The following is a 27,937-nucleotide window of genomic DNA, read 5'->3' on the forward strand; positions in this document are numbered from 1 at the left end:
AGGGTAAAAGGTGAAATGTTAAAGGGAAACATGAGAAGGATCTTCAGTCACAGAGTGGGAGAGTGTGGAACGAGCTGCCAGTGGAAGTGGGGGATGCACTTTCAATTCCAACACTTGAGAAATTTGGATAGGCTGATGGAGAGGAGAGGCTAGCGTCCTAGTGTAGGTTGATGGCACAGGCTGGATGAGTCAAGGGCCTGTTTCTGTGCTGTAGTGTTCTTTGACTCTATGGCTCTGTTGAAATATTGTGTTCTGTTCTGGTCACCTCATTATAGGAAGGATGTGGAAGCTTTAGAGAGAGTGCAGAGGAGATTTACCAGGATACTGCCTGAATTGGCGAGCAAGTCTTATGAGGAGATATTGAGCGAGCTGGGGCTTTTCTCTTTGGCGTGAAGGAGGATGAGAGGTGATTTAATAGAGGTGTACAAGATGATAAAAGGCATAGATTGAGTGGACAGTCAGAGACTTTCCCCCGGGATGGAAATGTCTAATATGATGGGGCATAACTTTAATGTGATTGGAGGAAAATATAGGGCGGATATCAGAGGTAAGTTTGTTACACAGAGAGTGGTGGATGTCTGGAATGTGCAGCCAGGGATGGTGGTAGAGGCAGACACATTAGGAGCATTTAAGAGACTCTTAGATAGGGACATGGATGATAGAAAAATGGAGGGCTATGTAGGAGGGAAGGTTCGATTGGTCTTGGAGTAGGTTAAAGGGTCGGCACAACATCATGGGCTGAAGCAGCTGTATTATGCTGTAATGTTTCATGTTCTTTGTTGTGTGTCTTAAAAACTAGAGGGCATCAGGTATGGGTTAAGATGGAGAGATTTAAAAGGAACCTGAGGGTGGTGAGGAAATGGAATAAGCTGCCAGGGGAAGTGTTTGAGGTAGGTACGTACAGTAACAACATTTAAGAGACACCATGAATGCATCGTAGAACAGAGAGACGTAGAGTATAAGTACTTAGTTCTCTAATAACAGGAACACTGGGAGAGAAGGTGGGAGAATGCGTACAGCAAGCCTGCCTTTATCAGCTGAGATACTGAATATAGGAGTTTACGATGTCCTGTTACTGTTGGCTAAATTGTTAAGGATTTTTGGGTTTGATGTTGAACATTCTGTGTGTTATTTGCTCGCTTTTTGTTCCTTTTGTTCATGCTTTGTATGTTTGACGTTTTCTTTCGACGGGTGTATCTGTCTTTCATGGCTGGCGGCAGGAAGACAAATCTCAGAGTTGTATTCTGTATACATACTTCGATAATAAATGTACTTTGAATCTTTGGAAAATATCGCAAGGCAGGGAGTACTAGATGCTTTTCAGGTCACCATACTATGGAAAAGGTGTGTGAACGCAAGAGAGTGCATGAAAGGATTTTGCCTGGTCCTGAGGGCCTGAGTAATAATGAGACCAAATAGACCATATCTATTTTCCCCGGAGTTAAAGAGGCCAAGGGATGAACTTAGAGGTTTATAAATTTATAAGGAGCATAGATGATCTTTTTCCCCAGGGTAAGGGAGTCGAAAACTAGAGGGCACAGCTTTAAGATGAGAGGGAAAAGATTTTGAAGGACCAGTTTTTCACACACAGGGTGATGAGTACATGGAATGAGCTGCCGGAGGAGGTGGGAGAGTAGGTTCCGAAACCAATCAAATGAGGTTAACTTAGGCATCTTGGTCGACGTGGATTAAATACAAAAGCTAGGAGATCCATCGAACAGAGGTTAGGGCATGGTAGTGGGCAGGCTTTGGTGAGCCAGGTGATGTTTGGCTCCATTTTGCCGATTAAGGTTCCCATTGTTCACCAGTTAAAGGGGCGAGGGAGATTGAAGCATTGAAGTGAGTGCAGAGAGTGAGCACTGGCTGCTTACCTCTTGGTCAGTTGCTCAGGGGAGAGCCTGCTGCTGCACCCAGAGAGTGTTGCCCAGGATTTTTCTGCATGTTGGATGTGTGCTTTAGACTAGTCACTCTTCTTTCAGCCTTATCATTTTAATAGTCTTTGTTTACTCACCCTATCTCTTGGTTTTTTTGCATGGGGAGAGGGATTTGGGGGTCGATGTGCCTGTTCCATTTTTGTTTTTTTTGCACAGAGGGGGGATTTGGGGATTGAAGATCATGCTGCCTTTCTTTTCTTTCTTGGTTTCATGGCTTCAGAAAGAGCGGAAGAATTTCAGAACTGTATACTTTAATAATGAATGAACCCTTGAACTTTTGGATCTCAGTTTGGACTGCAGGAGCATGGCCCATCAGTATGCAGAGCACCCTTGGAAGAAGTGCACAGCAGACTCAGCAAATTACCTCATGGCTGAATGGTTAAGCAGGTTCAAACCGTGCGCACATGCTTTGGAGGTTTGAGAGGTGTTCCAATGGACAGCAGGGATAACCTTGTCTGTCCATTAGAGATGGTCTAATGGACAACACGGATGACCCTGTCTGTAGAGTTTTGAGAGGAGTTCTAATATTTAGCAAGGATGTCCTTGTCTGTGGAGAATGGACAGCACAGATGACCATGTCTGTTAAAGTTTGGGCGGTGTTGCAATGGACAACACGGATGACTTCCCTGTGGAGATTTGAGAGGTGTTCCAGTGGATAACATGATTAACCTTGTCTGCGGTGGTTTGAGAGGTGTTCCAGTGGATAACATGATTAACCTTGTCTGTGGAGGTTTGAGAGGTGTTCCAGTGGATAACATGATTAACCTTGTCTGTGGAGGTTTGAAAGGTGTTCTAATGGACAGAACGGATGACAATGCCTGTGAAGTTTTGAGAAGTGTTCCACTGGACCACACGGATGTCCTTGTCTGTGGAGGTTTGAGGTGTGTTCAAATAAGCAGCACAGATGACCATCTCTATGGAGGCTTGAGAGGTGTTCCAATGGACAGCACAGATGACTCTGCAGTGCAAGTGTTTGAGGGCTGTTGTATTAAACAGTACAGATGACCTTGTCTGTGGAGGTTTGCAAGGTGTTACTTGGGCCCACGATGGAGGTGGCTGAGTTTACAACGTTCTGCAGCTTCTTCCAAACCTGTGCAGAGCACCCCCCCCCCGCCCCCATACCAGGCAGGCGGTGATGCAATCAGTTAGAATGCTCTTTGCAATACATCTGTAGACATTTGCACATGCCAAGTCTCCTCAAACTCCTTATGAACTATAGCTGCTGTGCCTTCTTTGTAATTACATCAATATGTTGGACCCAGGGTAGATCCTCAGATACTGTATGTTACCCAGGAACTTGAAGCTGCTCACCCTTTCCACTGTGTGAAGGGCAGCGGGTGAATGCCACCATCTGCAGGTCCCCTCTCCTCCACACCACATGCCCCCTCTCCTCACTGCTGGGTCTGCGTCCCTCCCAGTGGTACCATGAGACCCCCTTCCCCTGATGGACTGGTGTGGAACAAGAAAGGAGCTCATCCCGACCACTTCCAGGGCAGGTAGAATTAGCAGTGACCCCTGCTATGGCTGTGGTGCCCAGCTCCCATCAGTAACAGAGTTCCTGCTTTTGGGGGGGGCGGGGTGCGTAGGCAGGGAGGAGTTCATCTGCAAATATCTCCCCCCACCCCAGAGGGCAATGTCGACCCACAGCTTTGTCCACAGCCCACAGCTTAAACTTCAAGAAGCATTTTCATAGAGAGGGGAGCTGGGGAGTTTTGGGGTGGAAGTGCACACCAGACAGGAGCTGTTGACTGGATGCCAGACTCTCTCCCTCTTTCCCCTCCTGAACCCCTACCACAAATCCTCCACCCTCCAGTCTCCCCACCCCTCTTCTCTCCCCTCCGCTCTCCCTCTCTGCTCCTCCCATCCACTCCTCTCCCTCTCTCCCTCCCTCTCCCTCTGTCACTCTCCTCTCCCCTCTCCCCAGTTCTACAATCCCTTTCACCTCCCACTGCCCTATCTCCCCCTCTTTTCCCTCCTTCGCCATCTCTCTCTCCTGTACCCCTTCTCTCCTTTCTTTCTTCACCCAACCCTCACTCTCTTTTCCCCCCTCTTATTATTTCCCCCGTCTTTTCCCCCTCTCACCTCCCACTCTCCCCTCTCTCCCCTCTCTCCCATTTCCTCCTGTATCTCACCCCTTACCTTTCACTCTCCCCTCTGTCTCCTTCCTCTACCTCTCACTACCCCTTTCCCTGTTCTTCCTCCATCTCCCATTTCCTTTTCCCTCATCCTCCCTCCCCTGCCCCTCTCCTTCCAACCCTTCCTGTCACCTCCCTCCACCTGATCCTCTGCTCCAACTGACGTGCCACCATTTGGTGTTACAGGTGAGCCGTATCTTGGAACAGCGGGACCCACGGATGGCGGATGAGGTGAGCGCCGTGCGCAACCACACTGACCAGATGGTGTACCTGCTGGCGGAGGAGCGGGCGCCCGAGGGGAGAGGAATGGGGCCCATCCTTGAGCTGGTGATACTCGAGGACGTGCTGGACCAGCTACTGTGCTGGACTCTGCGGCGGCAACCTGATGATACCGGCAAGATGGAGCAGCTCAAGCTGTTTGACCTGCTGGTCAGCCAGTCACAGCAGCCCCTCCTGCGGCACAAGCCCATCCTCAACGCCCTGACGAGGCTGTTGGGGGCATGCACAGAGCCACACTCTCCGTCCCTGGAAAACAGCCTCGTGCTCCTCCTCAATCAGGTGTGTGTGTCACTCTCCAAGGAGCCTTCCGTCCTCGAGCTCTTCGTCCACACTGAGGCCAGCCAGCGCCCCGCCAACCTCCTCATCTTCTCCATCCTTGTGCCGTTCATCCATCGCGAGGGCCTAATCGGGCAGCAGGCGCGCGACGCGCTTCTCCTCATCATGGGAATGTCTGCCGGCAGCAGCACCGTGGGCAGCTACATCGCCAACAACTCCTACTTCTGTCCTGTGAGTGAGCGGGTCGGCCTGGTGGGAGGGGAGTGCAGCATGGATGTCGCCTGGGGACAGGGCAGGTCCAACGGTGAGGGGAGGGGGGTCGGTTGGGCAGGAATAGGAGAGAGGGAGATGAAGGGAGCGATGGAGGGAGGCAAGTGAGGGGAAGGAGGCGGAGGGGAGAGGAGCGAGGGTGGCAGGGAGGGTTGGTGCGCGACAGAGTAAAGATGGGGAGGGGCAGTGTTTTCCTCCCATGTGCCCTTCTCCCCTGACCTGCTGTCTCCTCCCCCAGGTGCTTGCCACAGGGCTGAGCGCACTATACTCATCGCTGCCGCGGAAGATCGAGGTGCGGGGGGATGACTGGCACGCACTGCGCCGTGAGGACTGGGTCGGCGTTCCCTCCATTGCTATGTTCATGAACTCGCTGGAATTTTGCAATGCTGTAATCCAGGTAGGAACCGTCAGCACCACACTGTTCACTCGCTACCACGCCAGTGGGCTTTGCAGCATCAGCAACCCGGGTTCAGGGTCTGCTGGTCTCTGTAAGGAGTTTGTGCACGCTCCCCTTGACTGTGAGGATTTCCTCTGAATGCTCTGGTTTCCTCCCACAGTCCAAAGACAGACAGGTGAGGGTTAATGAGTTGTGACACTGGAAGCATGGCGATACTCGCAATCTGCTCCCAGCACATTGTCGGACTGTCTTGGTCATTGACACAGACAACTCATTTCACGGTGTGTTTCAATTCAATTAACATGTAACAAATTCATTCACAGGGTGATGGTTTCATCAGTAGCATAAGAGATCTCAAAATAGGCTCTACAGTGAGTGTATACACTCAGTAGGCACTTTATTGGGTAGACCTGTACACCTGCCCGTTAATGCAAATATCTAATCAGCCAATCCTGTGGTAGCAACTCAGTGCATAAAGCATGCAGGCATGGTCATGAGGTTCAGTTGCTGTTCTGACCAAACATCAGATTGGGGAAGAAATGTGATCAAAGTGGTGCTGACCACGGAATGATTATTGGTGCCAGATGGGGTGGTCTAAGTATCTCAGAAGCTGCTGCTCTCCTGGGATTTCCATGCACAACAGCCCCAAGCATTCATAGAAATAGGTGCAAAAAACATCCGGTGAAATGGCAATTCTGTGGGTGAAAATGACTTGTTAATGAGAGAGCTCAGAGGAGAATGGCCAGACTGTTTCAAGCTGACAGGAAGGTGACACTAACTTGAGTAACAACAGTGGGGTGCAGAAGAGCATCTCTGAATGCACAATATGTTGAACCTTGAAGTGGTTGGCAGCAGAAAACCACACCAGCCACTGAGTGTATATATACACAGATTACCAGATCTTCACAGTAACTAATCCTGACATATAATGAACAACAGATCCCCAGGAGTGGGTTACAGGCTGGGAGCTAATCCAGGGGTTTGGGGTTTATATGTAGAAAACATATCCCCAGGTGTGTGTTACAGGCTGGAATCTAATCCATGGGTTTGGGGTTTATATGTAGAAAAACATATCTCCAGGAATGGATTACGGACTAGGATCTAATCCAGTGGTTTGGAGGTTTAAACTAATTTGACAGGGGGGTGGAAACCGGAGTGATGGGACTCAGGATAGGACAGGTGGTAAAAAAGCAAAGATAGCATGCAGTCAGACTGTCAGGAAGGACAGGCAGGACAAAATTGCAGCCAGCAGGGTGAATATCAGTGCATTGGGGATGCAGAATCAAAAAGGGTAGCAATTACAGTACTCAAAGTGTTATACAGGTTTCCCCCGCCATTCGAAGGTAGAGCGTTCCTATGAAACGGTTCGTAGGCCAAAATGTCGTAAAGCGACGAAGCAATTACTATTTATTTATATGGGAAAATTTTGTGAGCGTTCGCAGACCCAAAAATAACCTACCAATAACACATAAAACCTAAAATAACAGTAACATATAGTAAAAGCAGGAATGATATGATAAGTACACAGCCTATGTAACGTAGAAATACTTCTCTACAACGATTGCCTGCACAGATCTCCGTAGCGAAAATCTCACGCAAGCGCTCTCGACAGAAAACCTCACGTAAGCGCTGTTGGCATAAACGTGCTCTCCAGTAACCTTTAAGCTATGAGGCTGCCAAATCTACCAAATAACACGTAAAAATACGCAGCCTATATAAAGTAGAAGTAATGTATGTACAATGTAGTATCACTTACTGGAATTGGGAAAACAGCGCCGAGCACACTGATGATGGTGTGTTAGACGGAGTCGTCGCAGGTTGGGGTGGTGCAGTGGCCCCCACCGTCCAGGCCGCCGACCGATACACTGGCACGAAGCATGCAGTGGTGCGGTAGCCGGGAGGCACACAGCACATCTTTAAGAAAAAAGCCAAAATAAACATGCTAATTAATTAGGTGCCGCCCGACACGTAATTGTCGGCCCAGATCAGTGCCGATTTCCGATTGCGTCGTCTCTGATCTGGGCTGACATTTACGTGCTAGGTGGCACCTAATTAATTAGCATGTTTATTTCGGCTCTTTTCTTAAAGATGTGCTGTGTGCCTCCCGGCTACCGCTGCATTCTCTGCAAATCAGTATCTGTCCGGGGCCCGGGTGTTGGGGTGGTGGGACACTGGGGTGTCATCTCATCGTCAATCAGGGCAGGCAGCTCACCTTCTCCTATGACTGCCCGCCTCGACGTCGAAGGTCGAGGTTCGTCGTCTGCTGTGGCTGATGTGGAAGGCTTGCTTAACTGCTGAGCCTCGCACATTTTTCTATCATACAGTTCTTTATAAGCACTCAAACCATCCTGTAAATATCCCCTAAACCTACGTACCCTTTCAAAATTAAAGACGTACTTTATCATTGCAGCGAAAATCTCACGCAGTTGCTTCACTTTCTGCATTCGGTTGCATTCGGTTTCGATTGTTATCCTTTCCTCTTCCAATTGCATCAGCTCTTCATCTATCAGTTCTTGGTCATGGGATGCCAAAACCTCTTCAGCATCATCTTTGTCAACTTCCACAAGCCAAACTCACTTTGTCCTTGCTTCGTTCACCACGATCGAAACGCTTAATTATGTCTAGTTTTACGCTACGTGTAACACCCTTACTGTTTCAGGCTTTTCTGACACCTTAGAACTCATCTTGCTAACGGCTGCTCAATGCAACGTGTTAAAGCAATGCCGTTCCTAATCCGGGGGAGAGCGGCTGCTTGGGGCGCACGCTGCCTTTCATCGCGCACTGATTTTTTATCGCGTGCTGTCTTTCTTCATAACAGTGAAAACACCTTCTGAAAGCGAAAACAGGATACTAATGTAGATTTTTTGTAACAGTGAGGTTTCGTAAAGCGAACATTTGAAAAGCGGGGGACACCTGTATCTCAATGCACAGAGTATAAGAAACTTGTTGCACTATTACAGATTGTCAGGTATGATGTTGTGGCCATCACTGAATCGTGGCTGAAGGATGGTTGTAGTTGGGAGCTGACTATCCAAGTTTACATGTATTGGAGGGACAGGAAGGTAGGCAGAGGGGGTGGTGTGGCTCTGCCGGTAAAGAATGGCATCAAATCAATAGAACAATGTGACATAGGATTGGAAGATGTTGAATCCTTTTGGGTTGAGTTAAGAAACTGCAAGGGTAAAAGGCCGCTGATGGCAGTTATATACAGGCCTCCCAACAGTTGCTGGGAGGTGGAACACAGATTACAACAGGAGATGGAAAAGGCAAGTCAAAAGGGCAATGTTACGGTAGTCATGGGAGATTTTAACAGGCAGGTCGATTTGGAAAATCAGGTTGGTAATGGATCTCAAGAGAGTGAGTTTGTTGAATGCCTACGAGGTGGCTTTTTAGAACAGTTTGTCATTGAGCTTACCAGGGGATCAGCTATACTGGATTGGGTGTTATGTAATGTATGAGAGGTGATTAGGGAGCTTAAGGTAAAAGAACCCTTAGGAGCCAGTGAACACAATATGATTGAAACTTGAAATTTGATAAGGAGAAAGTAAAGTCTGACATAGCAGTATTTCAGTGGAGTAAAGGAAATTACAGTGGTATGAGAGAGGAGTTGGTCAAAGTAAATTTGAAGGAACTGCTGGCAGGGATGACAGCAGAGTAGCAATGGCATGAGTTTCTGGGGGAAATGAGGAAGGCACAGGGTATATTCCAAAAACAAAGAAATACTCGAATGGCAAAATAGTACAACAGTGGCTGACAAAAGAATTTCGAGCTAATGTAAAATCAAAAGAGAGGGCATACAGCAAAGCAAAAAATAGTCGGAAGACAGAGGATTGGGAAGCTTTTAAAAGAATCATTAGGAGTGAGAAGAGGAACTATGAAAGCAAGCTAGCAAACAGTATCAAAGTGGACAGTAAAAGCATTTTCGAGCATATAAAATATAAAAGAGAGATGAGAGTGGATATAGGACTGCTAGAAAATGAGGCCGGAGAAATAGTAACTGGGGCCAAGGAGATGGCAGATGAAGTAAATGAGTATTTTGCATCGGTCTTCACCGTGGAAGACGATGGAAAACAGGACAAAGTCAGCATGGTTTCCTTCAGGGAAAACCCTGCCTGACAAACCTGTTGGAATTCTTTGAGGAGATTACAAGTAGGATAGAGAAAGGGGATGCAGTGGATGTTGTATATTTGGACTTTGACAAGGTGCCACACGTGAGACTGCTTACCAAGTTAAGAGCATGTGGTATCACGGGCAAGTTACTGACATGGTTAGAGCGTTGGCTGATTGGTAGGAGGCAGCGAGTGGGAATAAAAGAATCCTTTTCTGGTTGGCGGCCAGTGACTGGTGGTGTTCCACAGGGGTCAGTGTTGGGACCACTCCTTTAATGTTGTTTATGAATGATTTAGATGATGGATTAGATGGCTTTATTGCCAAGTTTTCAGATGTTACGAAGATTGGTGGAGGGGCAGATTGTCTTGAGGAAACACATAGGCTGCAGAAGGATTTAGACAGATTAGGAGAATGGACAAGAAGTACAATGTTGGAATATAAATGTGCAGACTATTTTCTAAACGGGGAGAAAATCCGAAAATTTGAGATGCAAGGGGACTTTAGGAGTGAAAAGAGGAACTATGAAAGCAAGCTAGCAAACAGTATCAAAGTGGATAGTAAAAGCTATCCACTTAATAGTAAAAGTGAGGAAGGCAAATGCAATGTTAGCATTCATTTCAAGAGGTCTAGAATACAAGAGCAAGGATGTGATACTGAGGCTTTATAAGGCACCGGTGAGAACTCACCTTGAGTATTGTGAACAGCTTTGGACCCCTCATCTTAGAAAAGAAGTGCTGATATGGGAGACGGTCACGGGAGGTTCACAAGGTTTTTTTTTCCAGGAATGAAAGGGTTATCTTACGAGGGAAGTTTGATAGCTCTGGGTCTGTACTCGCTGGAATTCAGAAGGATGGGAGGGGGATCTCATTAAAACCTTTGAAATGTTGAAAGGCCTAGACAGAGTAGATGTGGAAAGGATGTTTCCCATGTGGAGGAGTCTAGGACAAGAGTGCACAGCCTCCGGATGGAGGACCATCCATTTAAAACAGAGCTGCAGAGAAATTTGTTTAGCCAGAGGGTGGTGAATTTGTGAAATTTGTTTTGACAGGCAGCTGTGGAGGCCAGGTTGTTGGGTGTATTTAAGCCAGAGATTGATAGGTTCTTGATTGGACACAGCATCAAGGGTAACTGTGAGAAGGCCGGGGAATGGATCTGAGAAGGGGAAAGAAGGATCAGCCATGATTGAATGGCGGAGCAGACTCGATGAACCAGATGGCCTAATTCTCTCCTTTGTCTTATGGTTTATATTTAGAATAACAGGGATTAAGGCTGGGATCTAATGCAGGGGTTTGAGAGGTTTATATATAAAATAAGAGATCCCCAGGAATGGGTTACAGGCTGGGATCTAATCAGTGGATTTGGGGATATATCTGTATGTAATAACAGATCCCCAGGAATGGGTTATAGGCTGGGATCTAATCCATGGGTTTGGGAGGTTTATGTATAGAATAACAGATCCCCATGAGTGGATTACAGACTGGGATCTAACCCGTGGGTTTGGCGATCTTCAATGCCTATTAAAAGTATTCATCCCCCTTGGAAGTTTTCCTGTTTTGTTGTTTTACAACATTGAATCACAATGGATTTAATTTGGGGCTTTTTTGACACCAATCAAGAGAAAAAGACTCTTCTGTGTCAAAGTGAAAACATCACTACAAAGTGATCTAAATTAATTAAAAATATAAAACACATTACATAAGTATTCAGCCCCTTTAACATGACACACCAGATCATCACGGGTGCAGCCAGCTGGTTTTGGAAGTCACATAATTAGTTAAATAGAGGTCTGTTTTTGGAGACCTGTGCGCAGTCAAGGTGTTTCAATTGATTGTAGTAAAAATACACCTGTATCTGTAAGGTCCAACTGCTGGTGAGTCATTATCCTGGTAAAACCTACACCATGAAGACAAGAGAACACTCCAGGCAACTCTGCGAAAAAGTTATTGAAAAGCACAAGTCAGGAGATGGATGCAAGAAAATTTTCAAGTCACTGAATATCCCTTGGAGTACAGATAAGTCAATCATCAAGAAATGGAAAGAATATGGAACAGCTGTAAATCTGCCTCGAGTAGGCTGTCCTCAAAACCTGAGTGACTATGCAAGAAGGGGACTAGTGAGGGAGGCCACCAAGCGATATATGACAGCTCTGGAGGAGTTACAAGCTTCAGTGGCTGAGATAGGAGAGACTGCGACTACAACTGTTGCCTGGGTTCTTCACCAGTCACAACTTTATGGGAGAATGGCAAAGAGAAAGGTACTGTTGAAAAATATCACGTGAAATCTTAGCTAGAGTTTGCCAGAAGGCATATGGAAGACTCTGATGTCAGCTGGAAGAAGGTTCTATAGTCTGATGAAACCAAAATTGAGCTTTTTGGCCATCAGCCAAGCATGACATGTCATCAAAAACACATCTTCTCTACCGTGAAGCATGGTGGTGGCTGCATCATGCTGTGGGGATGCTTCACTGCAGCAGGCCCTGGAAGACTTGTGAAGGTAGAGGGTAAAGTGAATGCAGCAAATACAGGGAAATCCTGGAGGAAAACCTGATGCAGTCTGCAAGAGAACTGCAACTTGGGCAAGATTTGTTTTCCAGCAAGACAATGACAAGCATAAAGCTACAAATGAATGGTTTAAAAGCAACAAAGTTAATGTCCTGGAGTGGGGAAGTCAGACTCCAGACCTCAATCCATTAGAGAATTTGTGACTGGACTTGAAAAGGGCTGTTCACTGACAATCCCCATGCAATCTGACAGAATTTGAGCAGTTTTGTAAAGAAGAATGAGGAAAAATTGCAGTTTTCAGATGTGCAAAGCTGATAGAGATCTATCCACACAGACTGAAGGCTGTAATTGCTGCCAGAGGTGCATCTGCTAAATACCGATTTAAAGGGGGTGAGTAATTAAGCAATCAATTATTTTGTGTCAGTCTGAAATCCCAACTAAAAGTTTGGAGGGTTGATACATAGAGTGGTTACAAGTTGAATACTGTATACAGCAAAGCCTCTTACCAAAGCCTTATTAAGCCTCAGCATTATATCCTTGCTCTTACATTCTAGTCCTCTCAAAGTGAGTGCTAAAATTGCATTTGCCTTCCTTGCCACCAGCTCTACCTGCAAATTAACCTTTAGGGAATCTTGTACGAGTTCTCCCAAGTCCCTTTGCACCACAGTTTTTCAAAAATTATCTCCCCATTTAGAAAGTAGCCCGTGCCTTTATTCCTTCTACGAATGTGCATGACCATACACTTCCCTACACTATATTCCATCTGCTACTTCTTTGTCCATTCTCCCAATCTGTCCCTGCCACTCCATCTACAAACTTGGCCACAAAGCCATCAATTTATCATTCAAACTGATGAAATATAACGTGAAAAGAAGCAGTTCCAATACCACCCCCTGTCGAACACCACTAGTCACCAGCAGCCAATCAGAATAGATGCTCTTTAAACATAGAATAGAAACATAGAAAACCTACAGCACAATAAAGGCCCTACAGCCCACAAATCTGTGCCGAAAATGTCCTTACCTTAGAAATTACCTAGGGTTACCCATAGCCCTTTATTTTTGTAAACTCCATGTACCTATCCAGGAGTCTCTTAAAAGACCCTATCGTATCCGCCTCCACCACCGTCGCCGGCAGCCCTTTCCACGCACTGACCACTCTCTGCGTAAAAAACTTACCCCTGACATCTCCTCTGTACCTACTTCCAAGCACCTTAAAACTGTGCCCTGTTGTGTTAGCCATTTCAGCCCTGGGAAAAAGCCTCTGATTATCCACACGATCAATGCTTCTCATCATCTTATACACCTCTATCAGGTCACCTCTCATCCTCTGTCGCTCCAAGGAGAAAAGGCCGAGTTTATTCTGACTCTTCGTTTCCTGCTAGTCAGCCAATCTTCTATCCATGCTAGTATCTTTCCTGTAATACTATGGGTTCTTTCCTTGTTATGCAGCCTTATATGCAGTGCCTTGTCAAAGGCCTTCTGAAAATCCAAATAAACAACCTCCCAGGTGCCAGGGTACGGGATGTCGCGGATCGGGAGCAGAGTATTCTGAAGGGAGAGGGTGAACAGCCAGAAGTCTTGGTACACGTTGGTACCAGTGACATAGGTAGAAAAAGGGAGGAGGTCCTGAAGAGAGAATTTAGGGAGTTGGGTAGGAAGCTGAAAAGCAGGACCTCCAGGGTAGTAATCTCAGGATTGCTGCCTGTGCCACGTGCTAACGAGTGCAAGAATATCATGATCAGACATGTTAATGCATGGCTGAGAGACTGGTGTGGGGGACAGGGCTTCAGGTTCCTGGATCATTGGGGCCTCTTCTGGGGAGGTACGATCTGTACAAAAAGTACAGGTTACACCGGAACCCAAAGGGGTCCAATATCCTAGCGGGCAGGTTTAATAGAGCTGTTAAGGAGGGTTTAAACTAGTTTTGCAGGGGGATGGGAACCAGAGTGAGAGGGCTGAGCAAGGGGAAAACAGAAATAAATCAAAGATAGCGTGCAACAGAGATGATAGAAAGGATGGGCAGCAGATGAGGCTTAATCACAGCTGTGGGATGAGTTACAGGGCAATAGAGGTGTGGTGCAGTTAAGGCAGAAAGCAACAAATACTGGACTGAAATTGTTGCATTTTAATACACGCAGCGTAAGAAATAAAATGAACAATCTTGAAATTCAGCTACAGATTGGCAAGTCTGACGTTGTGGCCATCTCTGAAACTTGGCTAAAGGATGGCTGCCATTGGGAGTTGAATGTCCAAGGATATACAGTGTATCGGAAAGATGGTTTAGTAGGCAGAGGGGGTGGTGTGGTCCTGTGTATAATATTAAATCATTAGAAAGGGATGACATAGGATCAGAAGGTGTAGAGTCTCTATTGGTTGAGTTAAGAAATGGCAAGGGTAAAAGGACCCTAATGGCAGTTGTATACAGGCCTCCAAACAGCAGCCGGGATGTGCATTACAAATTACACCAGGAGATACAAAAGGCGTGTCAGAAGGGCAATGTCATGATAAACGTTGGGGATTTTATTATGAAAGTGAATTGGAAAAACCAGGCCAGTAGTGGACCTCAAGAGAGAGAATTTGTAGAATGTCTAAGGGAGGGCTTTTTAGAACAGCTTGTTGTTGAGCCCACTGGGGGATTGGCTGTGCTGGATCGGGTGTTGTGTACTGATCAGAGGTGATAAGAGAGCTTAAGGTTAAGGAACCCCTAGGGAACAGTGATCACAATATGATCGAGCTCACTTTGAAATTTGAGAAGGAGAAACTAAATTCCAATGTGTTGGTGTTTCAGTGGAATAAAGGAAATTACAATGGCATGAGAGGGGAACTGGCCAAGGTCGACTCGAAAGGGACATTTGCAGGAAGGACAGCAGAGCAGAAATGACGAGTTTCGGCAAAAATTGAGGGAAGTGCAAGACAGATGTATTCCAAATAAGAAATTTTCGAATGGAAGAAGGACACTACCATGGCTGACAAGTGAAGTCAGAGCCAAAGTAAAAGCAAAAGAGAGGGCATACAAGGAAGCCAAAGTTAGTGGGAAGATAGAGGATTGGGAAGCTTTTAAAAACTTGCAGAAGGAAGCTAAGAAAGTCATTAGGAAGGAAAAGATGAATTATGAAAGGAAGCTGGCCACTAATATCAAAGAAGATACTAAAAGCTTTTTTAAGTATATAAAGGGTAAAAGAGAGTTGAGGGTAGATACAGGACCAATAGAAAATGACACTAGAGATATGTAATGAGAGACACAGAGATGGCAGAGGAACTGAACGCATATTTTGCATCAGTCTTCACAGTGGAAGACGTCTGCAGTATACCGGACATTTAAGAGTGTCAGGGAAGTGAAGTATGTGCAGTGAAAATTACAGCTGAAGAAGGTGCTCAAAAAGCTTAATGGTCTGAGGGTGGATAAATCACCTGGACCTGATGGAATGCACCCTCAGGTTCTGAAGGAAGTAGCTGGAGAGATTGCAGAGGTATTAATAATGATTTTTCAAGAATTGATAGATTCTGGCATTGTACCAGATGACTGGAAAATTGCAAATGTTACTCTGCTATTTAAGAAGGTTGGGAGGCAGCAGAAAGGAAACTATAGACCTGTTAGCTTGACATCAGTGTTTGGGAGGTTGTTGGAATTGATGGTTAGGGATGAGATTACGGAGTACCTGGAGGCACATGACAAGGTAGGCCAGAGCCAGCATGGCTTCCTGAAAGGAAAATCCTGCCTGGCTAACATACTTCAATTTTTGAGGAAATTACTAGCAAGGTAGACAAGAGAGATGTAGTAGATGTGGTGTACTTGGATTTTCAGAAGGCCTTTGACAAGGTGCCGCGCATGAGGCTGCTTAGCAAGATAAGAGCCCATGGAATTACAGGGAAGTTACTAGCATGGGTGGAGCATTGACTGATCAGCAGAAAACAGAGAGTGGGAATAAAGGGATCCTATTCTGGCTGGCTGCTGGTTACCAGTGCATTTCTACAGGGGTTGGTGTTGGGACCGTTGCTTTTTACGATATATGTCAATGATTTGGACTATGGGATAATGGATTTGTGGCTAAATTTGCCGATGATACAAAGATGGGTGGAGGAGCGGGTAGTGTTGAGGAAACAGAGAGCCTGCAGAGAGACTTAGATAGTTTAGGGGAATGGGCAAAGAAGTGGCAAATGAAATACAACATTGGAAAGTGTATGGTCATGCACTTTGGTGGAAGAAGTCAATGGGCAGACTATTATTTAGATGGGGAGAGAATTCAAAATGCAGAGATGCAAAGGGACTTGGGAGTCATTGTGCATGATACCCTAAAGGTTAACCTCCAGGTTGAGTTGGTGGTGAAGAAGGCAAATGTAATGTTGGCATTTATTTCTAGAGGTATAGAATATAAAAGCAGAGATGTGATGTTGAGGCTCTATCAGGCACTAGTGAGACCACACTTGGAGTATTGTGTACAGTTTTGGGCTCCTTATTTTAGAAAGGATATACTGACATTAGAGAGAAGATTCACAAGAATGATTCCAGGAATGAGAGGGTTACCGTATGAGGAACGTCTGGCAGCTCTTGGGCTGTATTCCCTGGAGTTCAGGAGAATGGGGGTGGGGTGGGGCGGAATTTCATAGAAACATTCCGAATGTTAAAAGGCCTGAACAGATTAGATATGACAAAGTTATTTCCCATGGTAGAGGATTCTAGGACAAGAGGGTACAACTTCAGGATTGAAGGACGTCCTTTTAGAACAGAGATGCGGAGAAATTACTTTAGTCAGAGGGTGGTAAATCTGTGGAATTTATTGCCACGAGCGGCTATGGAGGCCAAGTCATTGGGTGCATTTAAGGCAGAGATAGATAGGTTCTGGATTAGCCAGGGCATCAAAGGGTATGGGGAGAAGGCAGGGAAGTGGGGATGACCAGAAGAATTGGATCAGCCCGTGATTGAATGGTGGAGCAGACTCGATGGGCCGAATGGCCCGCTTCTGCTCCTATAGCCTATGGTCTTATGGTCTTACTGACTGTCCTGTGTCTATCCTGCCTGATATTTCTTCAAAAAATTCCAACAGATTTCTCCTTAAGGAAACTATTTTGACTTTGGCCTATTTTATCATGCACCTCCACGATTCCCAAGACCTCATCCTTAATAATGGACTCCAACATCTTTCCAGCCACTGAAGTCAGTTGAACTGGCCTTTCTCCTGCTTTCCAGGGCAACTTGTGTGGCAGCAGAACTCTCTATGGATATGATTAAATATTCTTGTTTCAGCCTGATACAGCTAAAAAACACAACTGCTTTCAAGGTCAGTACAGTTAACAAAGATGTGTTAATGAGATTACATGAACTATCGCTGCCTGAAACTGACGGAAACAAGGCAGATTGTGGACATACTCTTCGCCGGATTCCACAGAGGAAACATGAGTGCAGAGTGGGGTTACAAGTGCGTTTAAGGAAACAGGGATTTAAACTCCCAAAACTGACTATCTTGCTGGCAAATGTGCAGTCTCTGGTGAATAAAGTCAATGATCTCAGAGCCAGGGTGCTGAATCAGAGGGACATTAGGACTGTGTGCGTCTTTTGTTTCACGGAATCCTGGTTAACACCTTCCGCACCGGATGCAGCGATCCATATCAACGGGTTTACTGTACACCGTCAGGATAGATCTACAGAGTCTCTCAAAAGCAGAGGTGGAGGAATATGCCTCATGATCAACTCTTCTTGGTGCACAAATATATCAGTGCTGTCTCAATTCTGCTCACCAGACCCGGAATATCTAGCAGTAAAGTGCCATCCATTTTACCCACCATGGGAGATTTCCGGGATCATTTTGGTAGCAGTATACCTTCTGCCTCAGGCCAATGTCCATCAGGCTTTAGATGATCTGAGCAATGGGATCAACACGCACGAAACAGCGCACCCTAAAGACTTCACCATCGCTTTGGGAGATTTTCTTCTTCTTCAGTCTGAAAAAATCACTAAGCATTTACCATCTACAGATCACTTGCAATACCAGACGAAACTATACACTGGACGATTGTTACACCACCATCAAGAATGCCTACTGTGCTGTTCCACACCCTCACTTTGGGAAGTCTGATCACCTGGCTGTACTTCTACTCCCTGAGTATAGGCAGAGACTGCAGCACCAGTAGTGAGAATCATGAAGGTATGGACAAGGGAAGCACAGGAGCGCCTATAGGACTGCTTTGAATTGGTGGTCTAGACCATATTCAATTATTCATCTTCAAATCTGGATGAGTATGCTGCAGTTGTTACCAACTTCATTAAAACCTGTGTGGATGAGTGTCTGCCCACAAAGGCTTACTGTACATTCTCACCAAAAGCCGTGGATGAACCAGGAGGTACGTCATCTGCTGAAGGCTAGATCTGTGGCATTCAACGCTGGTGACTCGGGTCTGCACCAGAGGGCTATTTCAAGGGCGAAGGGACAATTTCGAATGAGGTTAAAGGCGACATTGGATGTACGACAACTCTGGCAGGGTTTGCAAGACAGTAATTCCTACAAAGCGAAACCCAATAGCATGAATGGCAGTGATGCTTCACTACCAGATGAACTCAATGCCTTCTATGCCCACTTTGAAAGGGAGAATATAACTACAGCTGTGAAGATCCCTGCTGCACCTGATGACTCTGTGATCTCTGTCTCAGAGGCCGATGTTAGGCTGTCTTTAAAGAGGGTGAACCCTCGCAAGGTGGAAAGCCCCAACGGAGTACCTGGTAAGGCTCTGAAAAGTTGTGTTAGCCAACTGGCGGGAGTATTCAAGGACATTTTCAACCTATCACTGCTATGGTGGATGTTCCCACTTGCTTCAAAAAGGAAACAATTATACCAGTGCCTAAGAGGAATAATGTGAGCTGACTTAATGACTATCGCCCAGTAGCACCCACATCAACAGTGATGAAATGCTTTGAGAGGTTGGTCATGACTAGACTGAACTCTTGCCTCAGCAAGGACCTGGACCCATTGCAATTTGCCTATCGCCACAATAGGTCAACAGCAGATGCAATCTCAGTGGTTCTCCACACGGCTTTAGACCACTTGGATAACACAAACACCTACATCAGGATGCTGTTTATCGACTATACCTCAGCATTTAATACCATCATTCCCATGATCCTGATTGATAAGTTATAGTACCTGGGCCTCTGTACCTCCCTCTGCAGTTGGATCCTCAACTTCCAAAACGGAAGACCACGATCTTTGTAGATTGGTGATAATATCTCCTCCTTGCTAACGATCAACACTGGCACACCTCAGGGGTGTGTGCTTAGCCCATTGCTCTACTCTGTCTATACCCATGACTTTGTGGCTCGGCATAGCTCAAATACCATCTATAAATTTGCTGATGATACAATTATTGTTGGTAGAATCTCAGATGGAGACGAGAGGGCGTACAGGAGTGAGATATGCCAACTAGTGGAATGGTGTCACAGCAACAACCTGGTACTCAACGCCAGTAAGACGAAAGAGCTGATTGTGGACTTCAGGAAGGGTAAGACGAAGGAACACATACCAATCCTCAGAGAGGGATCAGAAGTGGAGAGAGTGAGCAGTTTCAAGTTCCTGGGTGTCAAGATCTCTGAGGATCTAACCTGGTCCCAACATATCGATGCAGTTATAAAGAAGGCAAGACAGTGACTGTACTTCATTTGGAGTTTGAGGAGATTTGGTATGTCATCAAAACTACTCAAAGAGTGCTGTAGCTGTATCGTGGAGAGCATTCTCATGGGCTGCATCACTGTCTGATTGGGAGGGGGAGGTGCTACTGCACAGGACCAAAAGAAGCTGCAGAGGGTCATAAATCTAGTCAGCTCCATCTTGGGTACAAGCCTACAAAGTACCCCGGACATCTTCAAGAAGCAGCGTCTCAGAACGGCAGCATCCATTATTAAGGACCTCCAGCACCCAGGGCATGCCCTTTTCTCACTGTTACCATCAGGAAGAAGGTACAGAAGCCTGAAGGCACACACTCAGCGATTCAGGAACAGCTTCTTCCCCTCTGCCATCCAATTCCTAGATGGACATTGAACCTGTGAACACTACCTCACTTTTTTAATATATGTTATTTCTGGTTTTGCACAGTTTTTAATCTATTCAATATATGTGTACCGTAATTGATTTAATTATTTATTAATATTTTTCTTCTATATTATGTATTGCATTGAACTGCCACTGCTAAGTTAACAAATTTCACGACACTTGCCGATGATAATAAACCTGATTCTGATTCTCTGTCCCTTCTTGAAGAGTGGAGTGATGTTTGCAATTTTTCAGTCCTCTGGAACTGTCCCAGAATCTGGTGTTTCTTGAAAGATCGTTACTAATGCCTCCACAATCTCTTCAGCTGCCTCTTTCAGAACCCTGAGGTATCGTCCATCTGGTCCAAGTGGTTTATCTGTCTTCAGCTTCCCAAGCACCTGCTCCTTAGTAATAGCAACTATACTCATTTTTTCAGCCCCCTAACATACTCATGTTCCTGGCATACTGCTAGTGTCTTCCATAGTGAAAACTAACACAAAATACTTGTTCAGTTCATCTGCCATCTCTTTGCCCCCAATTACTACCTCTCCAGCATCATTTTCCTGCGATGAAATATCTACTCTCACCTCTCTTTAACTCTTTGTATATCTGAAAAAATCGTTTGGTATCCTCTTTTATATTATTTATGAGATTAACTTCATATTTAATCTTTATTCTCCTTATGGTTTTTCTCGTTGCCTTTTGTTGGTTTTTAAAAATTTCCCGATCCTCTAACTCCCCACTAATTTTTGCTCAGTCATATGCCCCCTCTATTGCTTTTATGGTATCTTTGACTTTCCTTATCAGCTATGGTTGTGTCATTATCCCTTTAGAATACTTATTTATCTTCTGGATGTATCTATCGTGTGCCTTCCAAATCCCCACCAGAAACTCTGGCGTCGTTTTTCTGCCGTCATCCCTACTAGTATCCCCTTCAAATCAACTTTGGCCAGCTCCGGATGAAGTGCCTCAGCCAGAAGCATAAGAACATTAGAAATAGGAGCGGGAGTAGGCCATCTGGCCTGTCAAGCCTACTCCACCATTCAATAAGATCATGGCTGATCTGACCATGTACTCATCTCCGCAAAAATCTATCCAACCTTGCCTTAAAAATATATTTACGAGGTAGCCTCCACTGCTTCATTGGGCAGAGAATTCCACAGGTTCACCACTCTCTGGGAAAAACAGTTCCTCCTAACCTCCGTCCTAAATCTACTCCCCCAAATCTTGAGGCTATGTCCCCTAGTTCTAGTCTCACCGACCAGTAGAAGCAACTTTCCTGTCTCTACCTTATCTATTCCTTTCTTAATTTTATATGATTCTATAAGATCACCTCTCATTCTTCTGAATTGCAACAAGTGCAGACTCAGGCGACTCAATCTCTCCTCATAGTCTAACCACCTCATCTCTGGAATCAAACCGATGAACCTTCTCTGCACCATCTCCACAGCCGGTATATCCTTCTTCAGGTAAGGAGACCAGAACTGCACGCAGTGCTCCAGGTGCAGCCTCACCAGTACCCTGTACAGTTGCAGCATAACCTCCCTGCTCTTCAATTCAATCCCTCTAACAATGAAGGCCAACATCCCATTAGCCTTCTTGATAGCCTGCTGCACCTGCAAACCAACCTTTTGTGATTCATGCACAACCACTCCCAAGTCCCTCTGTACAGCAGCATGTTGCAGTTTTTTACCATTTAAGTAATAATCTGCTCTTCCATTTTCTCTTCCAAAGTGGATGACCTCGCATTTACCAACATTGTATTCCATCTGTCATACCCCTGCCCACTCACTTAACCTATCTATGTCTCTCTGCAGATTCTCTGTATCTTCTGTACAATTTGTTTTTCCACTCAATTTAATATCATTAGCAAACTTAGATACACTACACACGGTCCCCTCTTCCAGATCGTTAATGTATATTGTGAACAGTTGTGGGCCCAACACCGACCCCTGTGGCACATCACTCACCACTGACTGCCAACCAGAGTAACACCCATGTATCCCAACTCTCCGCTTTCTATTAGTTAATCATTTCTCTATCCATCCTAAAACATCACCCCCAATCCTATGCATCCTTATCTTATGGATAAGTTTTTTATGTAGCACCTTATCGAACACCGTCTGGAAATCCAAGTAAATAACGTTCATCTGTTCCCTTCTATCCACTGCGCTCATTATATCCTCAAATAACTCCAGTAAGTTTGTCAAACAGGACCTGCCTTTGCTGAATCCATGCTGCGTCTGCCTGATGGATCCATTTCTTTCCAGATGCCTCACTATTTCTTCTTTAATGATAGCTTCAAGCATTTTCCCAGCTACAGGTGTTAAACTAACTGGCTTATAGTTACCTGCCTTTTGCCTGCATCCTTTTTTGAACAGTGGTGTGACATTCGCCGTCTTCCAGTCCGTTGGGACCTACCCAAAGTCCAGAGAATTTTGGTAAATCATCACCAAAACCTCTACTATAACTTCTGCTATTTGATAAGGTACCCCATGCAAGGCTTATTGAGAAAGTAAGGAGGCATGGGATCCAAGGGAACATTGCTTTGTGGATCCAGAACTGGCTTGCCCACAGAAGGCAAAGAGTGGTTGTAGACGGGTCATATTCTGCATGGAGGTCGGTGACCAGTGGTGTGCCTCAGGGATCTGTTCTGGGACCCTTACTCTTCATGATTTTTATAAATGACCTGGATGAGGAAGTGGAGGGATGGGTTAGTAAGTTCGCTGATGACACAAAGGTTTAGGGTGTTGTGAATAGTGTGGAGGGCTGTCAGGGGTTATAGCGGGACATTGATAGGATGCAAAACTGGGCTGAGAAGTGGCAGATAGAGTTCAACCCAGATAAGTGTGAGGTGGTTCATTTTGGTAGGTCAAATATGATGGCAGAATATAGTATTAATGGTAAGACTCTTGACAGTGTGGAGGATCAGAGGGATCTTGGGGTCTGAGTCCATAGGACACTCAAAGCTGCTGCGCAGGTTGACTCTGTGGTTAAGAAGTCATATGATGCATTGGCCTTCATCAATCATGGGATTGAGTTTAGGAGCCGAGAGGCAATGTTGCAGCTATATAGGACCCTGGTCAGACCCCACTTGGAGTACTGTGCTCAGTTCTGGTCGCCTCACTATAGGAAGGATGTGGAAACCATAGGAAGGGTGCAGAGGAGATTTACGAGGATGTTGCCTGGATTGGGGAGCATGCCTTAGGTTGACTGAACTTGGCCTTTTCTTCTTGGAGCAACAGAGGATGAGAGGTGATCTGATAGAGGTGTATAAGATGATGAGAGGCATTGGTCGTGTGGATAGTCAGAGACTTTTTCTCAGGGCTGAAATGGCTGCCACAAGAGGGCACAGTTTTAACGAGCTTGGAAGTAGGTACAGAGGAGATGTCAGGGGTAAGTTTTTTACGTGAGTGCGTGGAATAGGCTGCCAGTGATGGTGGTGGAGGCAGATACAATAGGGTCTTTTTAGAGTCTTCTGGATAGGTACATGGAGCTTAGAAAAATAGAGGTCTATGTGTAACCCTAGGTAATTTCTAAGGTAAGGACATGTTTGGCTCAGCTTTGTGGGCCAAAGGGCCTGTATTGTGCTGTAGGTTTTCTATGTTTCTTTCAGTAGCATGGGATGCATTCCATCAGGACAGGGGACTTAACTACCTTCAGGCCCACAGGTTTGCTCAGCAATACCTCTTTAGTGATAGCTATTGTATGGAGGTCCTCACCTCCCATCGCATCGATAATATCTCTCTTTGGCGTGTTTGATGTGTCCTCCACCGTGAAGACCGACACAAAATAGTCATTCAAAGCCTCTGCCTTTTCCTCATTACTCAATATCAATTACCCCTTCTCATCCTCCGAGGGACCTACATTCACCTTAGCCACCCTTTTCCGCTTTATATAATTATAAAACTTTTACTATTCATTTTCATGTTTTGTGCTAGTTTATTTTCATAATCTATCTTCCTTTTCTTTATTGCTTGCTTTGTGGTTCTTTGTTGCTTTTTAAAGTTTTCCCAATCTTTCAGTTTCCTGTTACTCTTGGCAACTTTGTATGCATGAGCTTTTAGTTTGATGCCTTCTTTTATTTCCTTAGTTATCCAAGGCCGGCTCTCCACATCCTTACTGTCCTTGCACAGGACCAGATCTAAGATAGCGTGTTCCCTTGTAGGTGCTGTTCAAGAAAGTCATCACGGATGCACTCTATGGAGCCCTCCTCAAGACTGTCTCAACCAACTTGATTCACCCACTCAGGATCCGAATCAGGTTTATTATCACCGGCGTGTGTCGTGAAATTTGTTAACTTTGCAGTAGCAGTTCAATGCAATACATAATATAGAAGAAGAAGAAGAAGGAGGAAATAAATAAATAAATTGCAGTATACGTATATTGAAGCAAATCAAAATACTTTATACTTTATTGTCGCCAAACAATTGATACTAGAACGTACAATCATCACAGCGATATTTGATTTTGCGCTTCCCGCTCCCTGGAGTACAAATCGATAGTAAATATTAAAAATTTAAATTATAAATCATAAATAGAAAATAGAAAGTAGTGCAAAAAAACCAAGAGGCAGGTCCGGATGTTTGGAGGGTATGGCCCAGATCCGGGTCAGGATCCATTCAGCAGTCTTATCACAGTTGGAAAGAAGCTGTTTCCAAATCTGGCCGTACGAGTCTTCAAGCTCCTGAGCCTTCTGTCAGAGAGAAGAGGGACGAAAAGTGTGTTGGCTGGATGGGTCGTGTCCTTGATTATCCTGGCAGCACTGCTCCGTGCAAAAAACAAATAATATGTATTTAAAAAGTGATGTAGTATTCATGGGATCAATGTCCATTTAGGAATCGGATGGCAGAGGGGAAGAAGCTGTTCCTGAATCACTGAGTGTGTGCTTCAGGCTTCTGGACCTCCTACCTGATGGTAACAGTGAGAAAAGAGCATGCCCTGGGTGCTGGAGGTCCTTAATAATGGACACTGCCTTTCTGAGACACTGCTCCTTGAAGATGTCTTGAATACTTGTAGGGTAGTACCCAAGATGGAGCCAACTAAATTTACAACCCTCTGCAGCTTCTTTCAGTCCTGTGCAGTAGCACCCACCCCCCAATATCAGACAGTGATGCAGCCTGTCAGAATGCTCTCCACAGTACATCTATAGAAGTTTTTGAATGTATTTGGTGACATACCAAATCTCTTCAAACTCCTAATGAAGTATAGTCGCTGTCTGTAACTTCTTTATAACTGCATCAATATGTTGGGACCAGGTTAGATCCTCAGAGATCTTGACACCCAGAAACTTGAAACTGCTCACTCTCTCCACTTCTGATCCCTCTATGAGGATTGGTATGTGTTCCTTTGTCTTACCCTTCCTGAAGTCCATGATCAGCTCTTTCGTCTTACTGACGTTGAGTGCCAGGTTGTTGCTGCGACACCACTCCACTAGTTGGCTTATCTCGCTCCTGTACACCCCCTCGTCTCCTGCTGAGTTCCTCCAGCATTCGTGTACGTTGCTTGGATTTCTAGCATCTGCAGATTTTCTGTAGGTTGTGATTGTCGTTATTACATTCCTTTTCTATCTCCTGTTGTATTTTGTGGCTACTGTTCAGGGGCTTGTGTATAACGTCCTTCAGCGTCTTTTTCTCCTTGCAGTTCTTAACTCTACCCATAAGGATTATACGTCTTCTCATCCTATGTCACCTCTTTATAAGAATTTGATTTCATTTTTTACAAAAATGCCACCCCACCTACTCTGCCTAACTGCCTGTCCTTTCAATACAAAGTGTATTCTTGGACAGTAAGCTGCCAACTATGATCTTACTTCAGCCACGACTCGGTGATGCCTGCCACACCCTAACCGCACTTAAAGATCCTCAGCCTTTCCTCTATCTTCGTATCTATGACGAAGATGCAGGACAGATATATCCCAAAAATGAAGAAATACTCTAATGCAAAATAATACAACCGTCGCTAACAAGGGAAGTCAAAGCTGAGGTAAAAACAAAAGATGGGCATACAACTAAGCAAAAATTAGCGTGAAGATAGAGGATTGGGAAGCTTTTAAAAACCTACAGACAGCAACTGAAAGAATCACTAGAAGGGAGAAGATGATATATGAAGGGAAGCTAGCAAACAATATCAGAGTGGATAGTAAAGGCTTCTTCAAGTATATCAAAAAAATAAAAGAGAGATGAGAGTGAATATAAGACTCCTAGAAAATGAGGCGGGAGAAATAATAATGAGGGACAAGGAAATGGCAGATGAACTAAATAAGTATTTTGCATCCGTCTTCACTGTAGAAGATACTAGCTGTGTGCAGGTGTTGTAGTGTGTGAAGGAAAAGAAGTGTGTGTAGTTACTATTACAAAAGAGAAGGTGCTCAAAAAGCTGAAAGACCTCAGGGTACATAAGTCACCCAGACCAGATGAACTGCACCCTAGGGTTCTGAAAGAGGTAGCGTTCGAGATTGTGGCAGTATTAGAAATGATCTTTCCAAAATCATTGGACTCGGGAATGGTACCAGAGGACTGGAAAATTGCAAATGTCACTCCATTTTTTAAGCAAGGAGGAAGGCAGCAGAAAAGAAATTATAGACCAGTTAGCCTGACCTCAGTGGTTGGGAAGATGTTGGAGTCAATGTTAAGAATGAGATTGGCCTATGTCACCAAGTACTCAAAGTCAGCATGGTTTCCTTCAGGGAAAATATGGCCTGACAAAGCTGTTGGAATTCTTAGAGGAGTTTACAAGTAGGATAGATAAAGAGGATGTAGTGGATGTTGTATATTTGGACTTTCAGAAGGCCTTTGACAAAGTGCCACACATGAGGCTGCTTACCAAGTTATGAGCCCATGATATTACAGAAAAGTTACTAACATGGTCAGAGCATTGGCTGATTGGTAGGAGGCAGCGAGTGGGAGTAAACGAAGGGTCTCGGCCTGAAACTTCGACTGTACCCCTTCCTAGAGATGCTGCCTGGCCTGCTGCGTTCACCAGCAACTTTTATGTGTATTGCATAAAAGGATCCTTGTCTGGTTGGCTATCAGTGACTAGTGGTATTCCACAGGAGTTGGTGTTGGGGCCGCTTCTTTTTATGCTGTATATCAATGCTTTAGATGATGGAAAGGATGGCTTTGTTGCCAAGTTTGCAGATGATATGAAGATGGTGGATGGGGAGGTAGTGTGGAGGAACAGGTAGGATGTAGAAGGTTTTAGACAGATTAGGAAAATGGACAAGAAAGTGGCAAATGAAATACAATGTTGGAAAATGCATGGTCATGCACTTTGCACATTTACTTCTACTACCAGAGTATTTTCTAAATGGGGGAGAAAATCCAAAAATCTGAGATGCAAAGGAACTTGGGAGTCCTTGTGCAGAACACCCTAAAGGTTAACTTGCAGATTGAGTCAGTGGTGAGGAAGGCAAATGCAATGTTAGCATTCATTTCAAGAGGTCTCGAATACAAGAGCAGGGATGTGATGCTGAGGCTTTATAAGGTACTGGTGAGGCCTCACTTGAGTATTGTGAACAGTTTTGGGCCTCTTATCTAAGAAAAGATGTGCTGGCTTTGGAGAGGGTTCAAAGGCGGTTCACAAGGATGATTCCGGGAACAAAGGGTTATCATATAAGGAACACTCGATAGCTGTGGGTTTGTACTTGCTGGAATTTAGGAGGATGAAGGGGGATCTCATTGAAACCTTTCAAATGATGAAAGGCCTAGAAAGAGTAGACGTGGAAAGGATGTTTCCCATGGTGGGGGAGTCTAGGACAAGCGGGCACAGCCTCAGGATAAAGGGGCACCAATTTAAAACAGAGATGCAGGGAAATTTCTTTCGCCAGAGGGTGATGGAATTTGTTACCACAAGCAGCCGTGGAGGCCAGATGATTGGGTGTATTCAAGGCAGTGCTTGATAGGTTCTTGATTGGACACAGCATCAAAAGAGAAGGTGGGGCAGTAGGGCTGAGGAGGGAAGGAAGGATTAGCTGTGATTGAATGGCAGAGCAGAGTTGATGGGGCTAATTCTGC

At 45.1% G+C, this 27,937-nt stretch overlaps 1 protein-coding gene across 6 annotated transcripts in view; it reads left to right on the top strand.

Annotated features, from left to right (window-relative positions):
* The window catches only part of fhip1b (FHF complex subunit HOOK interacting protein 1B), a 116,373-nt gene that overhangs the window by 48,835 nt on the left and 39,601 nt on the right, over positions 1 to 27,937 (top strand). For all 6 annotated transcript variants that reach the window (XM_072262445.1, XM_072262448.1, XM_072262450.1 and 3 more), the window contains exons 3-4: positions 4,256 to 4,855; positions 5,133 to 5,291. In XM_072262445.1, coding sequence (XP_072118546.1) covers positions 4,256 to 4,855; positions 5,133 to 5,291 — 759 coding nt within the window. The remainder of the gene's footprint in view (positions 1 to 4,255; positions 4,856 to 5,132; positions 5,292 to 27,937) is intronic.

This window comes from Mobula birostris, chromosome 7 (assembly GCF_030028105.1).
Source record: "Mobula birostris isolate sMobBir1 chromosome 7, sMobBir1.hap1, whole genome shotgun sequence".
NCBI lineage: Eukaryota > Metazoa > Chordata > Chondrichthyes > Myliobatiformes > Myliobatidae > Mobula > Mobula birostris.